The sequence below is a fragment of the Seriola dumerili genome, unplaced genomic scaffold (assembly GCF_002260705.1).
Source record: "Seriola dumerili isolate Sdu_G_001 unplaced genomic scaffold, Sdu_1.0 BDQW01000109.1, whole genome shotgun sequence".
In the NCBI taxonomy this organism is placed as follows: Eukaryota; Metazoa; Chordata; class Actinopteri; order Carangiformes; family Carangidae; genus Seriola; species Seriola dumerili.
In genome coordinates, this window is record NW_019174364.1 from 2,103,438 (window position 1) to 2,124,967 (window position 21,530).

General features: G+C 40.3%; 1 protein-coding gene across 1 annotated transcript in view; it reads right to left on the reverse strand.

The window, feature by feature from the left end:
• The window catches only part of cacna2d2 (calcium voltage-gated channel auxiliary subunit alpha2delta 2), a 136,853-nt gene that overhangs the window by 94,052 nt on the left and 21,271 nt on the right, over positions 1-21,530 (reverse strand). Inside the window, exon 3 of the mRNA XM_022746733.1 lies at positions 3,541-3,657. Within this exon, the coding sequence (XP_022602454.1) occupies positions 3,541-3,657 (117 nt within the window). The remainder of the gene's footprint in view (positions 1-3,540; positions 3,658-21,530) is intronic.

Sequence of the window (21,530 nt, forward strand, 5' to 3'; positions counted from 1 at the left end):
CAAGAACACATCTCTGTATCAGTTATGCCAAATGTGGATACTATAGCTGAAACGCAGGATACAAAAAGACTTTGTGATAATTAAGCTGCCTTTAAGGTGCCAACTGTTGCCCGACACCAACTGTATCTTCTTCATGGCAGAAATAATCCCAGCTAGAGTGTTAGCCCAGGCAAGTTAAACAAATAAATGCTCACCTATGGGATTTTGTGTTGTTTTTTTTTCATCCCTTTCCTTACTATACAAACACAGTATTTAAATGATTAAGATGTATTGCTAATTTAGGAATTAAGGTTAAAGCAACTAAATCCAGGGCACTGAAAAAATGCTTCCCTCCTTATTATATATCAGTAACTGAGTATTTAGAGTCAATACGTATTTTCTCATTAGTAATATAAACATGAATTACAACGAATCACCCCAAGCAGTATTTAAATAGGTTGCAGAAGAATAATTTCTTCCTGTGTGCGTACACACGCCCGTGCACACATACACACACATACATTTCCTATTCTTTAAATGTGTGGCAGGGAATATATGGGACTAAATAACCATTACAGGGGGTAGAAACAGGCTGGAATATAAAACGCTGTCAATACTGCGCTGAGCGGAGTTTGAGACCTTCTTATCTACTGACTGCATTAAGACATGGCGTTTTTTTCTCCCTGTGTGAATACTAAGTCCACATGAATTTATTCGCTTACAGTCTTGAATTTTTAGTTTTAGTGGGAAAAAAAGACATAACCTAGCAAAATGAAACATATCAACTTGTTGCATACTTTTTTGTTAAGGTTTGTGTTCTATAATGACATAATGACTCCCTATTTATTTGCATCGCTTGTTCCCTTTTGCAATTTTATCATTCGATTCTCTTCTGCCCAACCTGCTCTCTTCTTTTGATTTTTTTCCCCCAAACTCTTTCTCTACCTCCCTTTACCCCCCTCCACCCTTCTGCTCCCTCTCTCCTTCCCTCCCGCTTGCTGCTCATTTTTAAATCTATGAATTTCTGAACATCATTTTCTTGATTTTTCCACGCCCCAGGGAGACATTCTCATTCCAGCCCTTCTCTTTTTTCACCTCATTTCCTCCCTCCTGAGTGAATATCCCAGACAGGATGTGAGGTGACAGTGTGGCCTGTGGAGGTTAGGGGGAGGGTTGTGGTGTGTATGTGTGTGTGTGTGTGTGTGTGTGTGTGTGTGTGTGTGTGTGTGTGTGTGTGTGTGTGTGCTTTGAGAGAGGTGGAGAGTGGTGAAGGTTGGGGATACGTAGAGTACTGCTGCCCACAAAAAAAAAAAAAAAACGGGTTGGAGGGTCAATGCTCTCCCAAATCTAATCCTACACATGACCACGGGAGACGAACAGTAACACCTTCTCCCCTTTCAGGGTCCAAGCTGTAGAATTAACCGTGCCTTTGAGAGACTTCTGCTCCTTGGCATGAACGTGCCTCATCCCGCAAGACCTCATGCTCTTGAAAGATATACACTTCTGTCCCTTTTTTTAAAGGCTTCGGTCGTGAAAAAATGTCCATGCTTTCGCCTTGAGTGAGCATATCTGGGCAGAAACAGAGGGAAGGAAAGTGGACAGTCCCTCGAACAACCCCCTCCATAAATGAGGTGCCACATGGATGAAATTCAAATTATACCTTCCACGTATTCACACACACACACACACACACACACACACACACACACACACACACACACACACACACACAGATGAAACCCTTACATGCATATAAACTGAAAACTCAGTGTGCGTTAGAGCACGCGAGAGGGTTGTGAATGCACATACCATAGCTTTTCTAATTTCAGTGCATTGAGTGTGTGTGTGTGTGTGAACGTACAAGTGTGTGTAGTTTCTGCACCATATGATGAGGAAGATCACAGTGATTAAAAAGAATCGGTGTTTGTGCACAGATGAGCATGTGGCTCCACGGTACGTGTATAAGTGGGTGGAGATGATGAGAATCACCAAACTGATTAAAAGGACTGCCTAACCGCCACTGAGAGGAAAAAGAAGGACAATTTAAGCTTTAAATGGCAAATAATAGGAATTCTAATCAGGTAATTTCAGAATTATAAGCTCTCAACACGTCATAATTTTAAGTGTGAAGATGATTTGAGCAAAACTTATTTATGCTCAGAGAGACAGACTCCTAAACAGGGGACAGCAACATTTTGATTTTAAAATCCAATTTTTCAGAATTAGCACGAATGTTCCTTTACTTTATTGATTGTGTACGCTTTTCTCATTTCCCTCCTTGTCACTCCACTCATCTTTGAACCTCCTCCCCACTCCCACTCCCCTCCCCTTCTCTTCCCTGAGAGGTTAGAGGTTCCCTGACTGTGAGAGCAAAACAAAATTTTAACTAATCACAGGACTGTCTGAGCAGAACAGTGGGAATAATTAAAATGTCAATCCCCAAAAGCAGGACACTGAAATGATAACCCCTGAAATAACCCGTCTTCTCACAGACTAAATAACTATCTTTCAGAAAATACGCTGCCACTACTGAACAAAAAAAAAAATTAAAAATTATTAAGACAATTATCTCCCTTTTTTGTCACTGACAAAATATAATTAGCTTCAAATTCTAGTTCAACAAAAACAATGGTTCAAATTAAAGGAATGAAGTCGATATCCCTCCATCATCCAGTTTTTTTATCCACATGGAAAGGGAGCTCAATACAGTGTAAATAAATATATACTACAAAGTAGAGAAGAGCTGGATGATTGCAAAGGGAAAAATATTAAGATGATGGCCAATTTAGAGTGTGCAGAAAAAAGTGTTCAGTTATAGATAATCATACTTTTGACAAATGTTCCTGCCAGTTGTTTGGAATTATTTTGATTATTTACGGTCTCATCGTCCCCACGTGAACCGGATGTGGAAGATTCTTCTAACATGTCTTGGAAATAAAAGAAAAAATTCCACTTAGTCCTTTTCTGCCATTATTATTGGCAGAAATTGAAAAGAATATTCATTAATTATGTTTTCAGTAGTGTATAACCACCTGAAGCTAAGAAATGTTGTATTTTGTTAGCTTAGAATGAACCCTTCATGTATACATAGGGGGCTCGCTATGCTGCACTGCCATGTTTCTACGGTAGCCCAGAAAGGACAAACCAAACACTGGCTCTAGAGAGGGTTTATCGCGTTTGTACGTCACCTGAAGGCCACTGTAGGTTGTCCTACATGCTTGGAAAGGGAGATGTGAGGGGAGGGGTATTCAGTTGGTTGCAATCTGCAACCTCACCACTAGATGCCACTAAATACCCCATACTGGTCCTTTAAGGGCAGAGGTGTTGATTTGTAATGAAATTTGTGTTAAAATATCACGTTGTGTTTTGTGTATCTTTATATATCTTTTTATATTGGCATTTGAAAAACACACACACACATACACACAATGCGTTTAGTTGTATCAACAGAAACTTGACTTTTCAGGAAAGTCAAATCCATAGTGTGTGTGTGTGTGTGCATCTGTGCACAGTGCGAGTTTATACACAGGTGTTATGATATGTGGAGCATTATCCTCTTACCTCCAGGGCTTTCCTCTTACTGTTGAGCAGCTTGGAGATGTCCCGTGCCACTCTCTCCACCAAGTCCTTGGGGTTGTTTTTCTTGATTTCAAACTGGCTCTTCTTCTCATTATAAATCTGCAGATGGAGAACACAGGGAATCAAATGTCAGGTGACCAGAGCCATTGGTTTAATTAAGAGGATCACAGAGGAGCTATTTGCTTATTCGCAAGGTAGTAACACATGATGGTAAACACTTACTGTAGAGCAGGCGGTATGCAGCCTGCCATTACACCCATAAGCCTCAGCACTGTAGCAGAATTAAACACAGAACAGAGTCTTAATGGCAAAGCACTTAGCTAGCCTGCTGCAGTCTGGCAGTCAGGATCAAATTAAATAAACGCAAACTCCAGCAGATCCTCACTGCAGGGTGAACACCTTGTGTCTCCACAATGTTAACTCCTTTGGAACTAAGACAAGCAGCCTTATTTACAGCCTGGTGACAACATATTTGTGACATAATCCAATGGGTTACTGAGGGCTATCCTAAACCCAACAGGCTTCATCATTTTTTTTAACCAATGACGCCTTAGTCAAAGTAAAAAGAGCAATTACAACATTTTCCATTGGAAATTGCAGCATTTAAAGAACTCTTTCTGGGGCATTACACAGAATAACAGCAGTAAGACCCATTAAACAGACTCAGACTTTGCAAACCCTATAAAACAAGTAAGAAAAAGGGATTTGGGATGCCGCAGGGGACTGGGATGCTTGGAAAGGAGGGGCAACCAGAGGTAGAACGACGGATACTTGGACCACTGAAAGGGTGGAGGTAGACAGTATTGGGAGATTAGTCTGCTACCCCTGGAAGAACTGTGGCTGACTCAGCGGCCGGGGCTCTCTATAGGATCTGTAGTCTACAACAGAGCACTGCCCGACGGATTACTACTTATCCTGCTGCCCTAAGACATTGCAAGACCCACTTTCACACCATACAACCATTTTTTTTTACAGTTAAGGAAAAGCGGGAAAAGCCTTTTGTTGAATATTTCAAAGCAATTAGGATCTTCTTTAGTCTGAAGTGCAAAGCTGAAATACTACATGTACTTATGCTGTGTGTCTAGTTTAATTGGCTTTACTTTTATTTACTAGAAACTGACTTCTATCCATCAATCAAATAATTACACCCTTTATGATGACCTATTGATGAATAAGGATACGCTGCATTTTTGGAGTTTGAAGCTTTAGTTTAAGTCTCCAGATAAAAAATAAATCTGAAGCCACAGCAGCCTGAACAAAAGATGCCATACTTGTTTTAGGTGTAGTCAGTGATTAAATTTGATGGATCTTGAGACTCTGGTGGGAGGACATTTAGGAGACATGTCATTAAATATATAAAAAAAAAAGAAGACATCTTGAAAATTTATTAGAAAATCGTGATATCTCTTCTAAAAGAGTTTGCTAGTCCAAGGATTTCAGTGCAGGTTTGAAGCGAGCGGGTTGTTAGGTCAAAATAAGAATCTTCAAAGACGGTGTTTCAGGTTCATGTTGTTTTCTCAGCCTGAGATTGGTTTCATTAACAGCAGTCTGTTACATCACACAGAAAAGAACTCTTTGTAATGAAAAACAACGGCCACAATCACAATTTGAGAGAAAGACTGTAACACATCTCTGTGAAAAAGGTATAATGGTCAAACATATCAAATTTAGAGATGCTTCTTTTTCTTTATACCGTCAAACCTGATGCTTTTCATTTGTTCATTTGTGTGCATGATGTGCCATCTATACTGGAACTTCAGGAATATGCTATTTTTAAAACAAAAGACAAAATCTCTCAGCGAAACAATGTTTTCTTATGTGTCATTAAACAACCAGTAAAGCTGGGGACACACTCTACTTGTTTTTGATTTTATTCAGTGTCTCTGTAAGAATGAGACACAGACGACACTATTTGACAACAGTACAGCAGCACTGCACCACACCACGTTATGGTACAAGACTTAAGACCTGTCTGGTCAGGAATAATAATAAAAAAATAAAAAAAACATCTGGAAACTTCTTCAATCCAAACAGCTGAAAACAGTCTGGGTGGGGTCTGTACATTTTGACCAGCAAACTGGAAGTGAGTATTTGCAACACTGCAGCTTGGCCAGTCTCTTGCAGGGAACCTCCATTTTGTAGGCTGATCAGTTGGCGCTGTTAACAGGGAGCAAGCCATTGTTTGTATTTATCATGTGATTCAGGTTATGAATCAATTAAACTAAGCTATTGTGGCCTCAGGTTTCAGTGACTAACTGTGGTGTTTGAGATTCAATTGCTGATCCCCACACACTACAGCATACATATCAATTAGATCAGACGTGACTGCAATCAGCACACTGCCTGATCCCGCGGTGTCCTGACTGAATGTTTACCAACCAAACATTTTCACATTTCTTTTGACACTGTCAAAGTATCTCTTGTGCTGTTATGAAATATCCTGACTGTGGGATTGATGTGTTGATGTGCAGCAATTAGGAAAGGAAAACACTGGCGTCCATATGATCCGTCTCTGTCGTGCTGAAAGCTGGGCAGGCAGCCAGAGGCAGTTTCCTTCCACTGGCCCACTGAGCAGGCGAACCTGGCCCCAGAAGCTCAGACCATGCCAACCAAGCACTCTGGTGAGATTGCCTGGTGTCTTATTTTGGCTGCCCTCTGAGGGATCAGGGATCCTGCTTAGTTTCAAACAACACTTAAAACTACTTCTCAAAGTGGAATGTGAAGGTGAAATCTGCAGATTGTATCATAACGCAACTATATATATATATATATATATTTGTTTGGTTTATGCCATTTTGGGCTTCAGCTCCTCATCCTGAAAAATTCATTAGTCCGCAATTCACACACACACAAAAAATGTGATTATCCCTCAATTGTAAATGAGGCAGTCCTCAGACCTGAGACCCATAAGTGAGTATTTGCACACATATCCATACATCACATACCACACATATTTGCACATATATACACACACACACACACACACACACACACACCGTTTCAGAGGGACAGTGGTGGACAGTGCTTCCGAGGATTTTTATTTTTATCAGCGGGGACAGGCCCACTCCGCCACCACAAAATGTATATAGCATAAGCACCGGTGGAAGAAGCCATTAATGGAATCTTATTAAACCATAAAACAAGAGCGAAGTTTTCTCTGCTTCATTGACAGACTATAAACCTCTGACTGCAATGCATTTTTCAAGTCGATTTAAACACCATGTCAAATTTGTTTTTAAATCAATATTCATTCCCTTAATGTGTGGTAGTGCTCCCGGGGTCTGCCCCTTTCTCTGGAAGATTCATGGCATTACAGACAGAGCCCTCTCTACTCAGAGCTTAGAAACAACAACAAAAAAAAAAAAACACCAAAGACAAAGCGAGAAATCAATAAGACTCATATTGCTTCATGTGGGGATTCCAAAAAATATTTGTTACCTCTTATACTACACAGTAAGGTCCTTTTTTTGGTTTTGTGAATCCATTAAAAAATATATTCTTCAGGGGAAAAAAAAAAATTTCTGATGCAACTTCCATTATTTGTCCTGAATTCTCATTCTGTACAGTATTTAGGGATTTAAAATGATTCCCGTGTACTGTATAATTGCGTAGTCTCTGCTGCTATAATCATCAAACCGCCTCATTGGAAAATGCACTGCTTAATTACCTCCTCAAAGCATAGAGCCAGCAAACCATTGAGAAATTAAGTCAACCACTGTCATTGTGGTCCAACATGTATGAAAATTAGCTGCTGCTGCAACACACACTCAGTTGGTAATACCAATACACTCATACCAGCACCCTGGTCACAAACACAAGCAGAAGACTTATTAAACTGGACTCCTACAATATCAATGGTGGGTCCAGCCAAAAACAACAGGTTACACCTCATCCCTTTTTGTTCCTGTATGGACTCTGTTGCACAAAACGCATTCTGTTGCTTGCCAGAGGAGAGAAAATAAAACCACAGAGGGCTGGATGATAATTTAATATTACCCTTTATCATCTCTCCAAATATCTTTGTGCTTAGATTTGCATGTTGAGATATTGTGGTTCATAATTTTGATAATATATTTTATATTATAAATATATTCTATATTACCAATAAGTTGTTGAAGTCAACCGAAATCTGACTCACTGTATTAACTTAACTGTATTTAAAAAATTGCGTTCTGTAGAACACATCATTTTAACTTACTCTATACAGTAGTAAAAACACACTCAGAAAACTCCATGCAAACGTTTTGATTTTAAATAGTGCACAAAATGTCCTGACGTATAGTATTAATATGAAAATTTCAAGCTTTGACTGTTATTATGATGATCATTTTGTCCACCCTGCTCATCGGTACTTTAACATAAATCTAACAAATAAAAGATCAGTGTCATACACCTGAGCTGAAGCGTGCTCACTCTGTTTAAACAGGCATGACACCAGTGTACTGTATCCACCTACACAGTTTGTTCCCTTCTCTAGTGACTTATATCTATTATGTATCATGTGCTGCCACATAAACGGCACTGGTATTAGTTTCTCTGCCATTTTGGATGTGAACTATTGTGGATGTTTGCCTGAGGAAAACCTGTTTTATTAATTTTATCACTCTACATGGACTAATAAAAAATACAAAAGACAGAGATAAAGATAGATTGTACTGTAGGGTGCTCATCTCTCTGACAGGTTGGCCATTACAAGCTCCAATAATGGGCAGATGAGGTCCCTGTCCATTCTGAGAGAAGATTGAGCTGTGCTGTCAACCAGACAGAGCTCCGGCCCAGAGAGAAGCAGCCGGCCAATGAGCATTAGGCTGGAGGAGCAATGGGCGCAGACAGACAGCACATGGTAATGCTGGCCACAATAGGCCTGAGGAGCTTTAAATCCCCTTTAGCTAGAGGTTGGAGATGAGTGACCATCATCACTGAAGGGCCATAAGCACATCAGCCTGCCTGAAATTATATTTGAGGGTTTTAGAGCTCACAGGTAATGGGGCAGCTACAGGAGACAACCCAAGCTCTCTGGCAGGCAACTTTACTGATAATCATATGCAGTGTTTGAGCTGGGGTAAGCCTCTTGAAGGTACTTGCAAAAAAATAAACAGCAGAAACTGTTCTGTAATAAAAAATACAAATAAAAATAAAAATAAAAAACAAAAACAAAGAGAAAAGCTTGTTTTTAATTTCAAAAATGTAAATCTATCTATTCAGATTTTTAGTGTACAGTACAGAAAATACATTATCCGACTACATCTGAGCATCAGTGGAGATAAGAAGTAGTTTTAATTGATTCATTGAAATGATTCGCTTGAATTCATTTGTTTTAGACTGTTGCAATGTACACAAACACCATAAGAATAAAGGGTCAGTGGCAGAAGTACTTAATGATCTGTGAAGTACTCTATTTCAAGTAAAACTCAAGTAAAACAACTATAAGTATTGGCAAACAAAATGCACTCCTGCCATTGTTCTATGATTTTATTGTTGGATCTTCATTATCAAGGCTTTAAAATGGAAGCAGAACTTTAATATTGTAATTGGTCTTTAAACTGTTGGGTGGTTTAAAGAAAGCATGATCATGACATCATAATAATTCCTCAACATTATATGTTTTGTATGTAAAACAACAGCTGAGAAATACATAGTGGTGGAGTAAAAAAAGGGTATTTCCCTTCTATTATATTTGCTTCAGTACTTAGAGTACATGTATCCAGTTACCTTCCATCATTGTATATAGTACAGTCTTCTCAGTGCACGTCTCAAATATCAGCAAATACCCACACATTTTTTTGCGGTTATTGACTTTAAAGTATTAGGATAGTTGATTGACATCCTTAGAGACTATGGGTGTGTTTTAGTCCCATTTCCATTACAGAGATGTCAGCTCTAAGCAGCAATTTCTAAAAAATGATGTACAAATGTTCAAAGGAAAACAAAAAAAGGATCAAATGGATGTGACTGTTTTGTGGTGCCCATCATTTTTGTAAAGAGGAATGAAAATTCATGGATTGGAAAGGCTGTGGAGCAAATTAGCAGTGTTAATCAGTTCTGCTGTTGGCTCGAGGCTGTGACGCCTGGACAGCTTTCTGTGTAGGGCTGTCATTCTCACAGGAAAAGAGGAGAGGTGGCTCTGCAGAGCGCCACTGACGGCCAATCGAACCTTCTGCTGCTAACGCTCACACAGGATACGACAGAAGCAACTATGCCAATCGGCAGCAATATGCTTTCTCTGGCAGACAGGATGCTCAAGTACACACTGAGAATCACACACACACACACACACACACATACACAGTGAGACATGCAAATGTACACGTGCGCAAACTCGCATTCACGCCCTCTGTACAGCTCACACACGTCACGTACACTCACATTCTCATCATTAGCCATGATGACTGGTTCCAGTGTGCCAAGCTCTGAGTGTCACTGTAAACACACAGATGGGAAGACAGAGGGTGGCGAGACTCCAGAAAATTACTGTTAAAAAGTGGTGTGCAGATTCAGCTGGCTCCCAACATTCATCAAAGAAGTCCACTGTTTTTGCAAGTCAATCCCTCTGCTCCTCAGCTCCAGTTACATCATTAAATAAAAAAAAACTTGTTAATGCTGCATTAAATTCCAATACCAACTCGTGTTATCGAGGATTTTTCAAAATGTTCCTCCTGTCATAAACACAGCAGAAGAAAGTCAAAACAGTCAAAAATGATAACAAATGAAAAAGATTTCTGTCACTTTGTATAAAGACGTATTTGTTGACTTTTTCACTATGTTCGCTGGTAGCACTGATGTTCTTTGGTAGTGTTGATGTTATTGTCCCTCCGCCTGTGTCTAAGAGAGAGGACTGCTTATCTCTCTGTGAAGTCAGCCACAATAGGCCGCGTCTGGCTGCAGCAGCGCGGAGGTTGACAGAGACAGATGCCACATCATTAAGGAATATTAGTGGGCTCTGCCGAGCAGACCCAGCTTCCACAGGCCCCAGGAAGAGTTCAATAAGAGAGAACACATAGGGAGCAGCAGCCCCTCAGAGGAGCTCGATAAGACACAACACACCAGAAGCCTCTCATAGTTCAGTAGGAATAGAGGCCTCCAGAGAAGAGACCAGTCAGACGCAGAAAAGGCTGACACACTGACTGCTGCTGTGAAGTTGGGGTCTCTGGCAGGTTTTCTGTCCAAATGAGATGGAGGAGAAAAACAGAGAGATGAGTGCGTCAGCAGTGGACAACATGTGTACAGCTAATCTGCCACCTGCTTTGATAGCTACTGGGGCTTGGTACCGCATTATAAATAGTTCTATGAGACAAAAACAAGAATTCTGAAGACTGATTTTCATGTTGCGTTTTAAAGATTTCCTTTTTTCTTGTTTTTTTCCAGTAAATACAGCAGCAATTTGACCATTCCTTCTTCTATAATAGATTTGGGGAAGTTTATATTCCAGCAGGCCCGACCAACATCACCCAAGACAGTGTTGTGTGGCAAACACAACACTGTCTTGGGTGATGTCTGCTAACTACAGCTTTTGCCTCAGTTTTTCAGAACAATATCATATATCTAGCCATCGAGTGCACACTTTTGTCAAGATCCCTGCTTTAAAAACAAGTCAGCTGGAAATATTAGTCAGTCAGACATGGCACTTACAACCAACCAATTGCGCCAAGATTTACCAGCATCTGTTGTTATTTCAGCCAGTAAAATCGATGGTTGCCAGCTAGAAATGAGAGGACTGCTTCTGTCCACTTCTGTCTGAAAACAAGGACTCATTGTTTCAAAAATTACAACAAATTTTGGGAGATCAATCTGCCACCATTGTCAGTGTAAACCGCATACAGTATGTGCAAGCCAAAATGGAAAGCTTAACAGACAACAGTGACTGCGGGGGGTGGGGCTTAGCGAACAGTCTGTTGATTCTCACACAACCACGCCAGACAGACTACCTAATAACATCCTGTTAATTGTTAAGTGACAGCTATTTACAAGCTGAGAAATCCAAGGCTAAACCGCTTCATTTTGCACATATCTCCGGCATAAATACGCAAATTCTAAAACAATATTCCTAAAATCACAAACTTCATAAGCCAGTATTGTAACAGTCCAAGCAAAAGGAACTGATATGTTTCCAACACAGTGTCAGAGGCAACACAGGGTGCCAGTGCCAACAGAAAGTAACTCAGAGCAGGCTGCATCCGGGCACTCATCAAAGAAAACAAAGCCTGGGCTAAGTATTTGCATACACCCCTTAGGGAGAGTTTGAGATTAGAGAGAAAGAAACAGAACGATGTCATGGAGAGGAGGTAGGGTGGATTGGCTTCTGTGACATTATCAGAGGGATTGTCAACTGGTGATACAAACAGGTCTAAACAAAGAAAAACAGCACTCACACAACCACAACCACACACATACACACACGTGAACAAACACCCCAAAGAGACTTTTCATACATTCAACCTTGTCTAATCTCCACACTGAAATAGCGCAGTCACCTGCAGGTACTGTATAGTCTCTTTCAAATGTCATCAGTGTATTTAAACTTGTTGTGTTCACTGCTTCATTGCATCTCATCAGCATCCTGAGTGATCCAGTTATCATCTTCATCCAGAGCTCCCTTTTGTCACATTTTACAAGATCTTGGGCCCGCTAAAGTGCCTGTAATTTTAGTGATTGCCATAGCTTTCGGATTCATTATTCAGTGCCATAACTGATTCATCATTGTAGTGCACCTTCACTAATCAACACACAATCAAGATCCTTAGTAAAGTGACCTTTAACACAGTGTTTTACATTAAAATTGATCTATTTCTGCTCCCAAATGAGCAGATAAAAAAAACCCAAAAAAAACCACAACATATTCTCCAAGCAGATAGAGCACGCCAGTATGAAAGCATATGAGAGAGGATATTCACTATGCCAAGCCACAGACGGCACATACCAACAGGCAAACAAGACCAGCTGGACAGATGGAGCCCACAGCGATCTTTTAACTGCCCGGTTTTGTATTTATTCATTAATTAGCCCTGTCAGCAGAACCATAGGGTCATGCAGAAGTGGTGTGTGATCGCAGGATCCAGCAGGACTTGCTCAGTCCAGGCGCCAACCAGTTGGCAACTATCAGACGGAAGGATTCATAGTAAGTGACTTGTTGGAGCGGCGAAGGACAAAAAGAAATGTGGGACAGCCCCCTCACCCCCCACCCCCCACCCCAGCCTGCTCCTCTCCTCCCTTCCATCCTCAGTCAGGGTATTTGTCTTTGAGACAGAGATAAACTGCAGCCCTTTTATTAACTTGCTGATGGTAGGGAATTGTTTTTCCCATCCACTAGGCTTTCTCAAATAGACAGCCGCAAAAATATCCTCCCTATAATTCTTCCCTTCACTATTTCTCTTATTTTCTTGACTTCTTCTACCCCCTTCCCATCTCCACCCTTCCATTCAATACTCCATGTAGCTCTAAAACTGCCTGCATATTGTTACAGCAGCGTCTCAGACAGGGGGTTCTGTATATCAAACATACAATCATCCAAATTTCATCTCCCATCCCATCACATTAACTCACAGCAGCAGCAAAATAACACGTGAGGGGTGTGCATCTGTGTGAGTGTAAGTGTGAGTGTGTGTGTGTGTGTGTGTGTGTGTGTGTGTGTGTGTGTGTGTGTGTGTGTGCGCATGTGTGGGCATGTACATTATTTCTTGGGGCATGTGTGCCCCTTGTTTCTGTTTCTAAAAGACTTCTAATGTGTGAAAGTGTGCACATTATGTTTTGGTATGTGCGTGAATTTGTGTTTTGCATGGTAGTATTTTTCTGTGTGTGTGTGTGTGTGTGTGTGTGTATTTGAGTGGGCCGTGGAGGTCCTCTTGCTGAGGAGACAGAGCCCCAGGAGGTTTCTCTCTCTGTGGCGTCTCCTCCACATCCTCCTCATTTGAATAATTACTGCACCACTTCCACGCCACTGATGAAGCCTGGCACCTGCCCATCAGTCGAACTGCGGGCTTGGCTTGTTTCAGTCTATTGATACAAATGGCTAACGAAACACTATCTCATCCAAAGCTCTCTACAATTTTTTTCAATTCAATAAAAGACTGAATGCACTCTGAATAGAACTAACCCACCCCATCAAAAGCATATGTATCGTACATCCTCTAACATTAAAGTAAATATGGTGTTTTTGGTTCATTATGTTTTCAAATAATTAATGTCCAATTGCATTATTTTTGGTTTGCAGCTCACTGTTCATGCTACTGTTGGTCCTAGGTCATCCGTGCCAGAGAGTATAGGCACCGCTGCTCTTTCGCGCCATCTGTCTGTCCTCCTCTGCAGTTCTTATCCTCTCAACATCTTTAACACAGATGCTAAATCTGTCCCACACTGCATAAACCGCTGCTCCACACATCTCTGACCACCTCTGCCAAGCTTTAGCATCTAGATTTTAACCCTAAACTGTTTTGGTCTTTCGGTTGCTACAGTGTTACGCTGTATATATTAAAAAATTACTGCTTCCCCTGGCAGCCTTACTGCTCCTGTAAACTCCGGAAATAAGACAAGTCATCTTAAATCTCCCCTGCTAAGTTCTCTCCTGTAAAACATCAGTAAATATGGAATGGATAATGAGCTGAGAGTAAGCAACTTGCAGAGCCTTTGTCAGTCGAGTGTGGATCAGCCATAATTTCCAGAATAGACTTCATAGCGGTATAAGAGCAGCAGAGGTCAATGAGGTGATATTATATAATTCAAATGGGTGAAAAAAACGTGCTTAGGATGCACAGCAGTGTAATACAGTGCTCATTATCCAGACATACAGACTTTGTTCAACGCAGCTAAATGCTGGAAAAAAAATCCTCATCAAAGAATTTTATTTATTACCGAGTCTTTTTCTTAAAGACAGCGAAAATATAATTTATCCCCTAATGTGGGTTGATTATTTCAATGTGTTTTAAATCTAAATTAACTTGTCCAAGATCAGTGTAATTTTCATGATTCTAAATTACAATCAGCTTTGGTCCAAAGCAATTACCTCTGTTTTTTTAAGTACCAGGAGTAATTTGGGGTTTCAAATGTTGCTCATAAAAACTTCAAAATGGGGCCAGGTGGAGCTTGGGAAGTGCACCACCAACCTTATGATTAACGGTCACATTAATTCTTGTTTTAAAAGAATATTTCAGAAAGAAGAAAAAGCTGAGGATGTTTAAATCTGAGATCAATTAACTAGTAGAAATGATTGTTTTTTGCAGTGAACATGTTCAAAAGACAGAATCACACAGTCTCTAGATGTCAGCTTTGAAGTGGATCAGAAATCAAATCATGTTCTCCAGATGTAAAGGAACATGTGTCTTCGAAAAAAATTGTGACTCATATTGCAAAATAATCACAAAACGATTTCTTCTTTTTGCATATCATTCGGCCCTACTTTGAAATAGTTCCCCAATCTATTTCAGAGATAACATTTTTTTAAACAGGATTCAAGTGCAACATACTGTATTACTTGGCAAGTTGAGTTTTACGTTCGACTCTGCAGGCCCGGCACATACCTGAGTGACAGTCGCTATGACAGCCATTTTGTTCTGGCCCACTTATCTCTGTCTTACCACAGGCAGAACAGAGCAGAGAGGGAGGAATCCAAAGACAATTTAAACTCACAGTGCAGATTACATTTCAAACCTCCCAGACTGAATATTTAACCCTCTTGCCTTCGATAAGCGATAGGGGGATTTTCACTGACTCAGGAACTCAATTTAACCTCTCCTCTGAGAGATGAGGCTGCTGAAACGCCCTATAGCCTTGCCCTTGGTGATGGCCGAACCCCGTCCTCCCTCCTCCCCACTGTCTAACACTAACAGTGGCTGTCTGCTGGGCCTGATAGAGAGCGGCTCCATGCTAAGTCATTACACACAGAGCACAGCCTAATTACACACAGACAGCCCCCCATGTAACCTGCCAACAGGGTCACTGCTCTTAGAAGTGACGGCATTAAAGGAACATCTACACAAACCCCGGTAGAGAGATAAGGGACGGAGGGGACGTCTTCAGCGTGCCATGTGCGTGCCTTTGTGAGGGTGGGGGTGCGCCCTCAACAACCTTCTATATCTACCCCCTGCTGAGAGACTTCGGAGTCGGCTCCATCCTTCTCCATCCTTTCCCTCTAAACCTCCAGGCTCTGCAGCACAACTCGCAGCCCTAACAGGTTTGCAGCGACACACTAAACTGGACAAGCTCTCAGTGGAAAGAAGATAGCTCTCCATATTGAACATCACAGGGCCGCTTTTACAGCATGCCAATTTCTGCCAAACTGGCTGTTTCCATGGAAACGCAGCACTTAATGACCGATAACAGAGAACGACCTGGGAAAAAAAAGAAAAAGAAAGAAAGCGAGAGAGAGTTGAGAGCGAGGGAGAAAGAGGAAGACACTGACAGAGAGAGATGGAGAGAGAAAGACAGAGATCTTGTGGAACAAAAGAAGCAATTTAGTATCGGAGGACAGCGTGAAGCCTGATTATGTCGTCAGTGTAAATGATCATTAATTTCCCTCTGTCCAGCTGGGCCAGATTAATGCCTACCCATTCTGCACTGTAGAAAGCGAGCCAGGGCTTAACCATTTCACTGGGCACCCCCACATCAGCAACCGTGGCCTTAATAAAATTCTGGACCACACCAACACCCGCAAATGGATAGAAAAAACACACTTCAGCAGCACAATATATAATATAACTGGACTTATTTCAGTCGACTAACAAATTACAAAAGTCAGCAATCAAAAACAAATAAAAATAAAAAAAAAACCTAAGCAAACCTGAGCACCCGTGTTTTTTCAAAAGCTCACTCCTCTACACCTTTAGGCTACATGAGCCCGACGCTACATGTGGTCATTTATTTTCCAGACACTTAAACTGAGCACTTAACTGATGATACACAATTTATACTAAAAAAAAAAAAACTTTTGCTCCCATGTCTGACATCTATTGCTAGTATGTGTCAACACTGGACTGGACTCATATTACAATACAACTGATAAAAAACAAATGATTAGTAATGTCAAAATAACAGGACCAACCGACAGTTAAACCCAATCCAACACGGCAGCACCAAAAACCACAACTTCAACAACTTGAATGAGAGAATGAGACTGATACTTCAGCCAAGCTCAAGCTGAAGTCCAGTCTATTGTTTGCATCCTTACATTGGCAATTAATCTTGCAGTACACACATAATTAATAGCAGAAAAAATAAGAAGTATCTTAAATTATACATTTTCAAAATGCAGATCCAATCGATCACATTCCCGTGTTGTTTTGAAGCAGGCTTCTGGAGGATATTCACATCAAAACTAGAGTGTGGCATTAAGAGTGCATGGGCAACAGGGATCAGGACTCTCAATGGGTGACAAGATTAATGGCTACAGAAAACTGTGTATGCATAATTTGATAAGCCGGCCTTTTTTGACAGATGCCTTACATTTTTATACATATTACACTACTAGCATGTGTCTAAATGCTTTGACATTAAAGAGCGTTCACGCCTGTTAAATGCAGAGCTCTCATACTTTTGGCTAGATAAAACATTTGAGGTTGGCTTGTCCAAGGCTTTTAGCCCGGAGAGTCTCGGCTTATGATCCCTGTGAGTGAGACTTTAACATTTAAATATTTGACACAATAGGACAGTTGAGTGCAACCGTTACTCCACAGACTCCAGGTCAGAGGTAAAATGCCCTGTGTGATCACAAATCAGAGGAGTGCAAGCACACAGCCATTGTGCTTTGATGTCTCGCTGCGGAGCTCATTCGCTGGTTTCCACATAACTAGGTCTGATCCCTCTCATCAGAACCACCACGCTGTTTGGCTGCTGAAAGCCCGCAATTTCCCTCCTCTCTGCATGCTGATCTGATTATTCATAAAGCAAGCAATTATACATCCATTAAACCTGCAAATACAAAAACTGGGATCAACACAAGTGTCACATGGATCAGGTTAATTTCTGAAAACATCCACAACCTCTGTGAGTCAAAACACATCCCAAAATCATGGTTGACTGACAACCAATTAAAAGCTGACAGCATTTTGCGTCCTCGGTACCTGAGGACAAAATGGTGGCCACAAACAACAGGTAACATTAAAGGGTTCGCAAAAGTTTCGCTGTTGAATGAGCTACAATGCATTTTGTCAAGACAATGTTACAAAATACTTTACAATTTTTGATTTTCTCACAGATTGCTGAATACACTGAAGCCTTACACGTTTTAATAATACAGGAACACAATTTCCAAGATTGTGTATACCATAGACATCAGCCATGTTCTGTTTCCACCATTCTTCAAACCAATCATCTTTTGATGTCTACAACCTCCGACATGTTCTTCTTCATTTTCCTTGATGTTTGGCAAACTAGTATATGTCCATCACTGACACCTACAGAGCCGGACAGAGTGGGAAGCAGTAGTTTTACTGAAAAAAAAATGTAATTATACTATGCCGTACTAGTTTCCTCCACTACTTTCCAATAAGACGTGTTCAACTGATTGTAACTGATTACAGTGTGTGTGTTCTCCTGTTGGGTGTTTACCTGTTTTATGAAGTGTGTAATTGAGCTCCCTATGTCCTAACGTTAGACGTGTAATGATGGTCTCCTCCTTCCAGCCTCTACCCCAGTCTTCCTTTAACATTGCACTTTTTGTGTGATTTTGTAAAGCAGTTATAATATACTGTACATGTCCACACTCACATGCATAAGTTTAGGCTTATATAAAAAAGAAATGTGGAATTAATGAAAAATGAAAAATAGCTTATACAATACAGAAGTCCAAAATATTTAATGGGGGTTCTGTAAAGAGAGTTTTATCATTCCCTAATTAAACAAGATAAGGCTCTTGACCACTTTTTCGCTTTGTAATAAATCACATATTAAGATTCTAAGTTATCAGAACTCACTGTCACTGAGACCAGTCTGATTTGTTGGTACAATTTCAATTTTTATGTTTTATGTTGATAAATTTAGATTCTAAGGCCTAACAACTTGAAACCAAAAAATACAGGTTGCAGTTTTTACAGTGTAAAAATTTTGCACATTACCCAGTCAACCTGAAAAAAAAAAAAAAAGATGATGAAATTCAAGTGTTTACCAATCAGGGACATGCAGGACAGATACAGCACTTGAAGCCCTTGTTAGGAGAACAGACATGAGAGGTAACATCTCAAGCTTTTAGTTTCCTTTTGTGAGCCTGACATTTCTGACGCTACCCCAAAAACCTCTAATTTTATGAGGCAACACTGCTTGCCATACTCTTTTCAACAGAAACTCAATTATGAGCCAACACTGCTTGCCATACTCTTTTCAATAGAAACTCAATTTTGATGAGAGACAGTTTAGAACAACAAGTTCAGAGAGACGGCTTCAATCCCCCAAAGTTGCGTGGCATAAACGAAGACAACATTCAAGAAAGAGCTGTCAATCAGCATTTGTACATAGTGTGTGTGTGTGTGTGTGTGACTGTGCAACAATGAATGCCTTGAACACGCAGGCTGCTCTTTGAAAAGCTCTACAAACACACTATTAAAATAGAGATCAATGCAAGGCCTTGCTTACTATGTTATCATACAACACACACACACACACACGCTGGGCCCTAACAACTGCTTTCTGCTCATAAAAACCAAACAAAAACAAATTCAACACAACCTCTCAGAATCAAGGCTACGACCTTAAGTAATGAGTATTTGGTTCTATAACGATGTGACGCATGGAGAGTCTTTTATTTTGACAGTACAACAATTGCATTTCCCATACAAAGGCTCTGCTTAGGGCGGCCCATCCAGGTAGATTAAGACCCGCCCAGCCCAGGTAGATAAAACCACTCGGTTTCAGCATAGGTAAATCTTATAACCTTATTTCAATTCAATTTTGGCCACACACCTGTCTGAACTGCAGTCAATGAGTGGGGACTAGAGGATTCTCTGTGCGTCTACTGATAGCCTGCATTTGAGGTGTTTAGGGAACATTGGTAACTCGTAGCATCTACCGATGGGAGGCGTTTAAGTGAAATTGTCACCACAGAAAATAACACTCTGCCCCTGAACTACATGAGTCTCTGCATGCACAGCGGTTACACGGCGCGCCACCAACCACCACGAGTAAATTTCCAACCTGTGGGAAACACAGAATGTAATATATTTATCAAAACATTTTTCCCCAAATCGATCAGGTACATCTCAGGAGAATTAAAACGTTACATAAATTGGTCTGCAAAACTCCAATGTCAAAATCATCCACAGGTTGCCAATGCCTCGCCTAATTCTTAGTGGTAATTTAAATAAAAGAACTGTGCTACAGTAAGTTAGAAAAACTTAAAATCAGCTTCTATCACACAACGTCACAGCTTATTTTGAAAATGTGGGTCACCCAAACATTTAAAATAAGTATCTCTGCAGCAGAACATTTATCATAATGTCTATGAGGAAAATATATAAAAAATAAATTAATCATGATAAAAGCGAGGGGTATTGTAAGACAGTCTGCTATTTACCTCGGTTCTAGTCTATTGGATGTGAGATGCTTGATCCAATCCCTCTCGTATGGCAGAGCTGTAGAGATAGACTGATGAAAGGTGTCCCTGTTTCATCATTTATGTCCCATATATATGCTCGAGTGTTTATGTGTGTCAGAGATATTTGAGGCAGAGGGACTGTGAACCAGCCTGACTGATGGCTGAAAAGAATGATCCTCTTTGGAGCCAGAAAGTTTACGCTTTGGTGCACAAATTTGCAAAGCTACAGTACAAAGGAAAATGTTTCATAAAATGCTCATTCTTCAAGCTGTAAGTTTCAATTTCCACTTTAGTGAGTCTGTCACTGGGGCTTCTTTATGGCTGGGAGAAAAAAGGCAGGCACAGGAGTCGGACCATGATTCTTATACCTGCGTTTCGTATTTTCTCCTCATATATTAGATCATTTTTCCCATACTGCAGGACAATGAGAAGCTGTGGTGGTCATTTAAACATAATGAACAGAGGTAATACAAACCGGTTACACGTTCCAATTGGTCTCTCTGGTGCCAGGCTAATTTGCACTTTAAAAGATTTCATCTGCATCTCAGTGACAGGGACTAGAAACCCAGAACAAATAACGGAAAAGTATCTTTATGTCTTTTAGCATTTTCTTCTATATACATACCTGTTTGATGAATTGCTGTTTAAAGATATCTGGATTTACTGTAAATGGGATTATTTTACCACTGCACTAACACTAATGCAGTTAATGTCTCTATGCAAAAATCCCCTTACACCCACTCTTACTTTTACTTTCCAGAATGATTATTAACACCAAATGACAAATAAAGACTGCGTGACAAATAAAGCAACAAATAACACAACAGGCTTTGTTTGTAATTTAGATTTAATTTTACTTACAATTGTTTCATGGCTTAAAGGACACATACTATTTAGTGACTGAATTACAGTTTACCAATTCAGGCTACATTAAAAAGTTTATTCATTGTCAGTAACGAAGGGCAACAACTATGACTGGTCCAGGAGCAAAGTAAGCTGTCACTTTGGAAAAACATACAGCAATTTTTTATTTATTTTGTATTTATTAAATTTATTTGTTATTCTGACCAAATGTTATATCCATAAAAACCAAATTCACAAGTGGGAAGTGAAATATGTTGCATTTATAGCTGAATGTACAAATAAAAGAGCTGTGAAAACATATAACACCCGTAAGGTTTACAAGGGTTTCATTTAATTATTTTTCTTTTCTTTTACCAGAGGGAATGACAAAACAGAGCAGAGGGAGCTGGCAAGACAGAAGAAGAGGAGGTCGCAGAAGAGACCACAGAGGTTCACACTTAGGACGAATCTTTGGAGTTATTTGAACATGTTGTGGAAGCTGGAATTCTGCAGAGTGAGAGGGAAGAAGATTATGAGGGTTTTTTAAGATGTGGTACGCAGTTTAGACCTCAAGGTACAGACACATCCCTGGAATACTTTTTTTTTTATCTCTCCT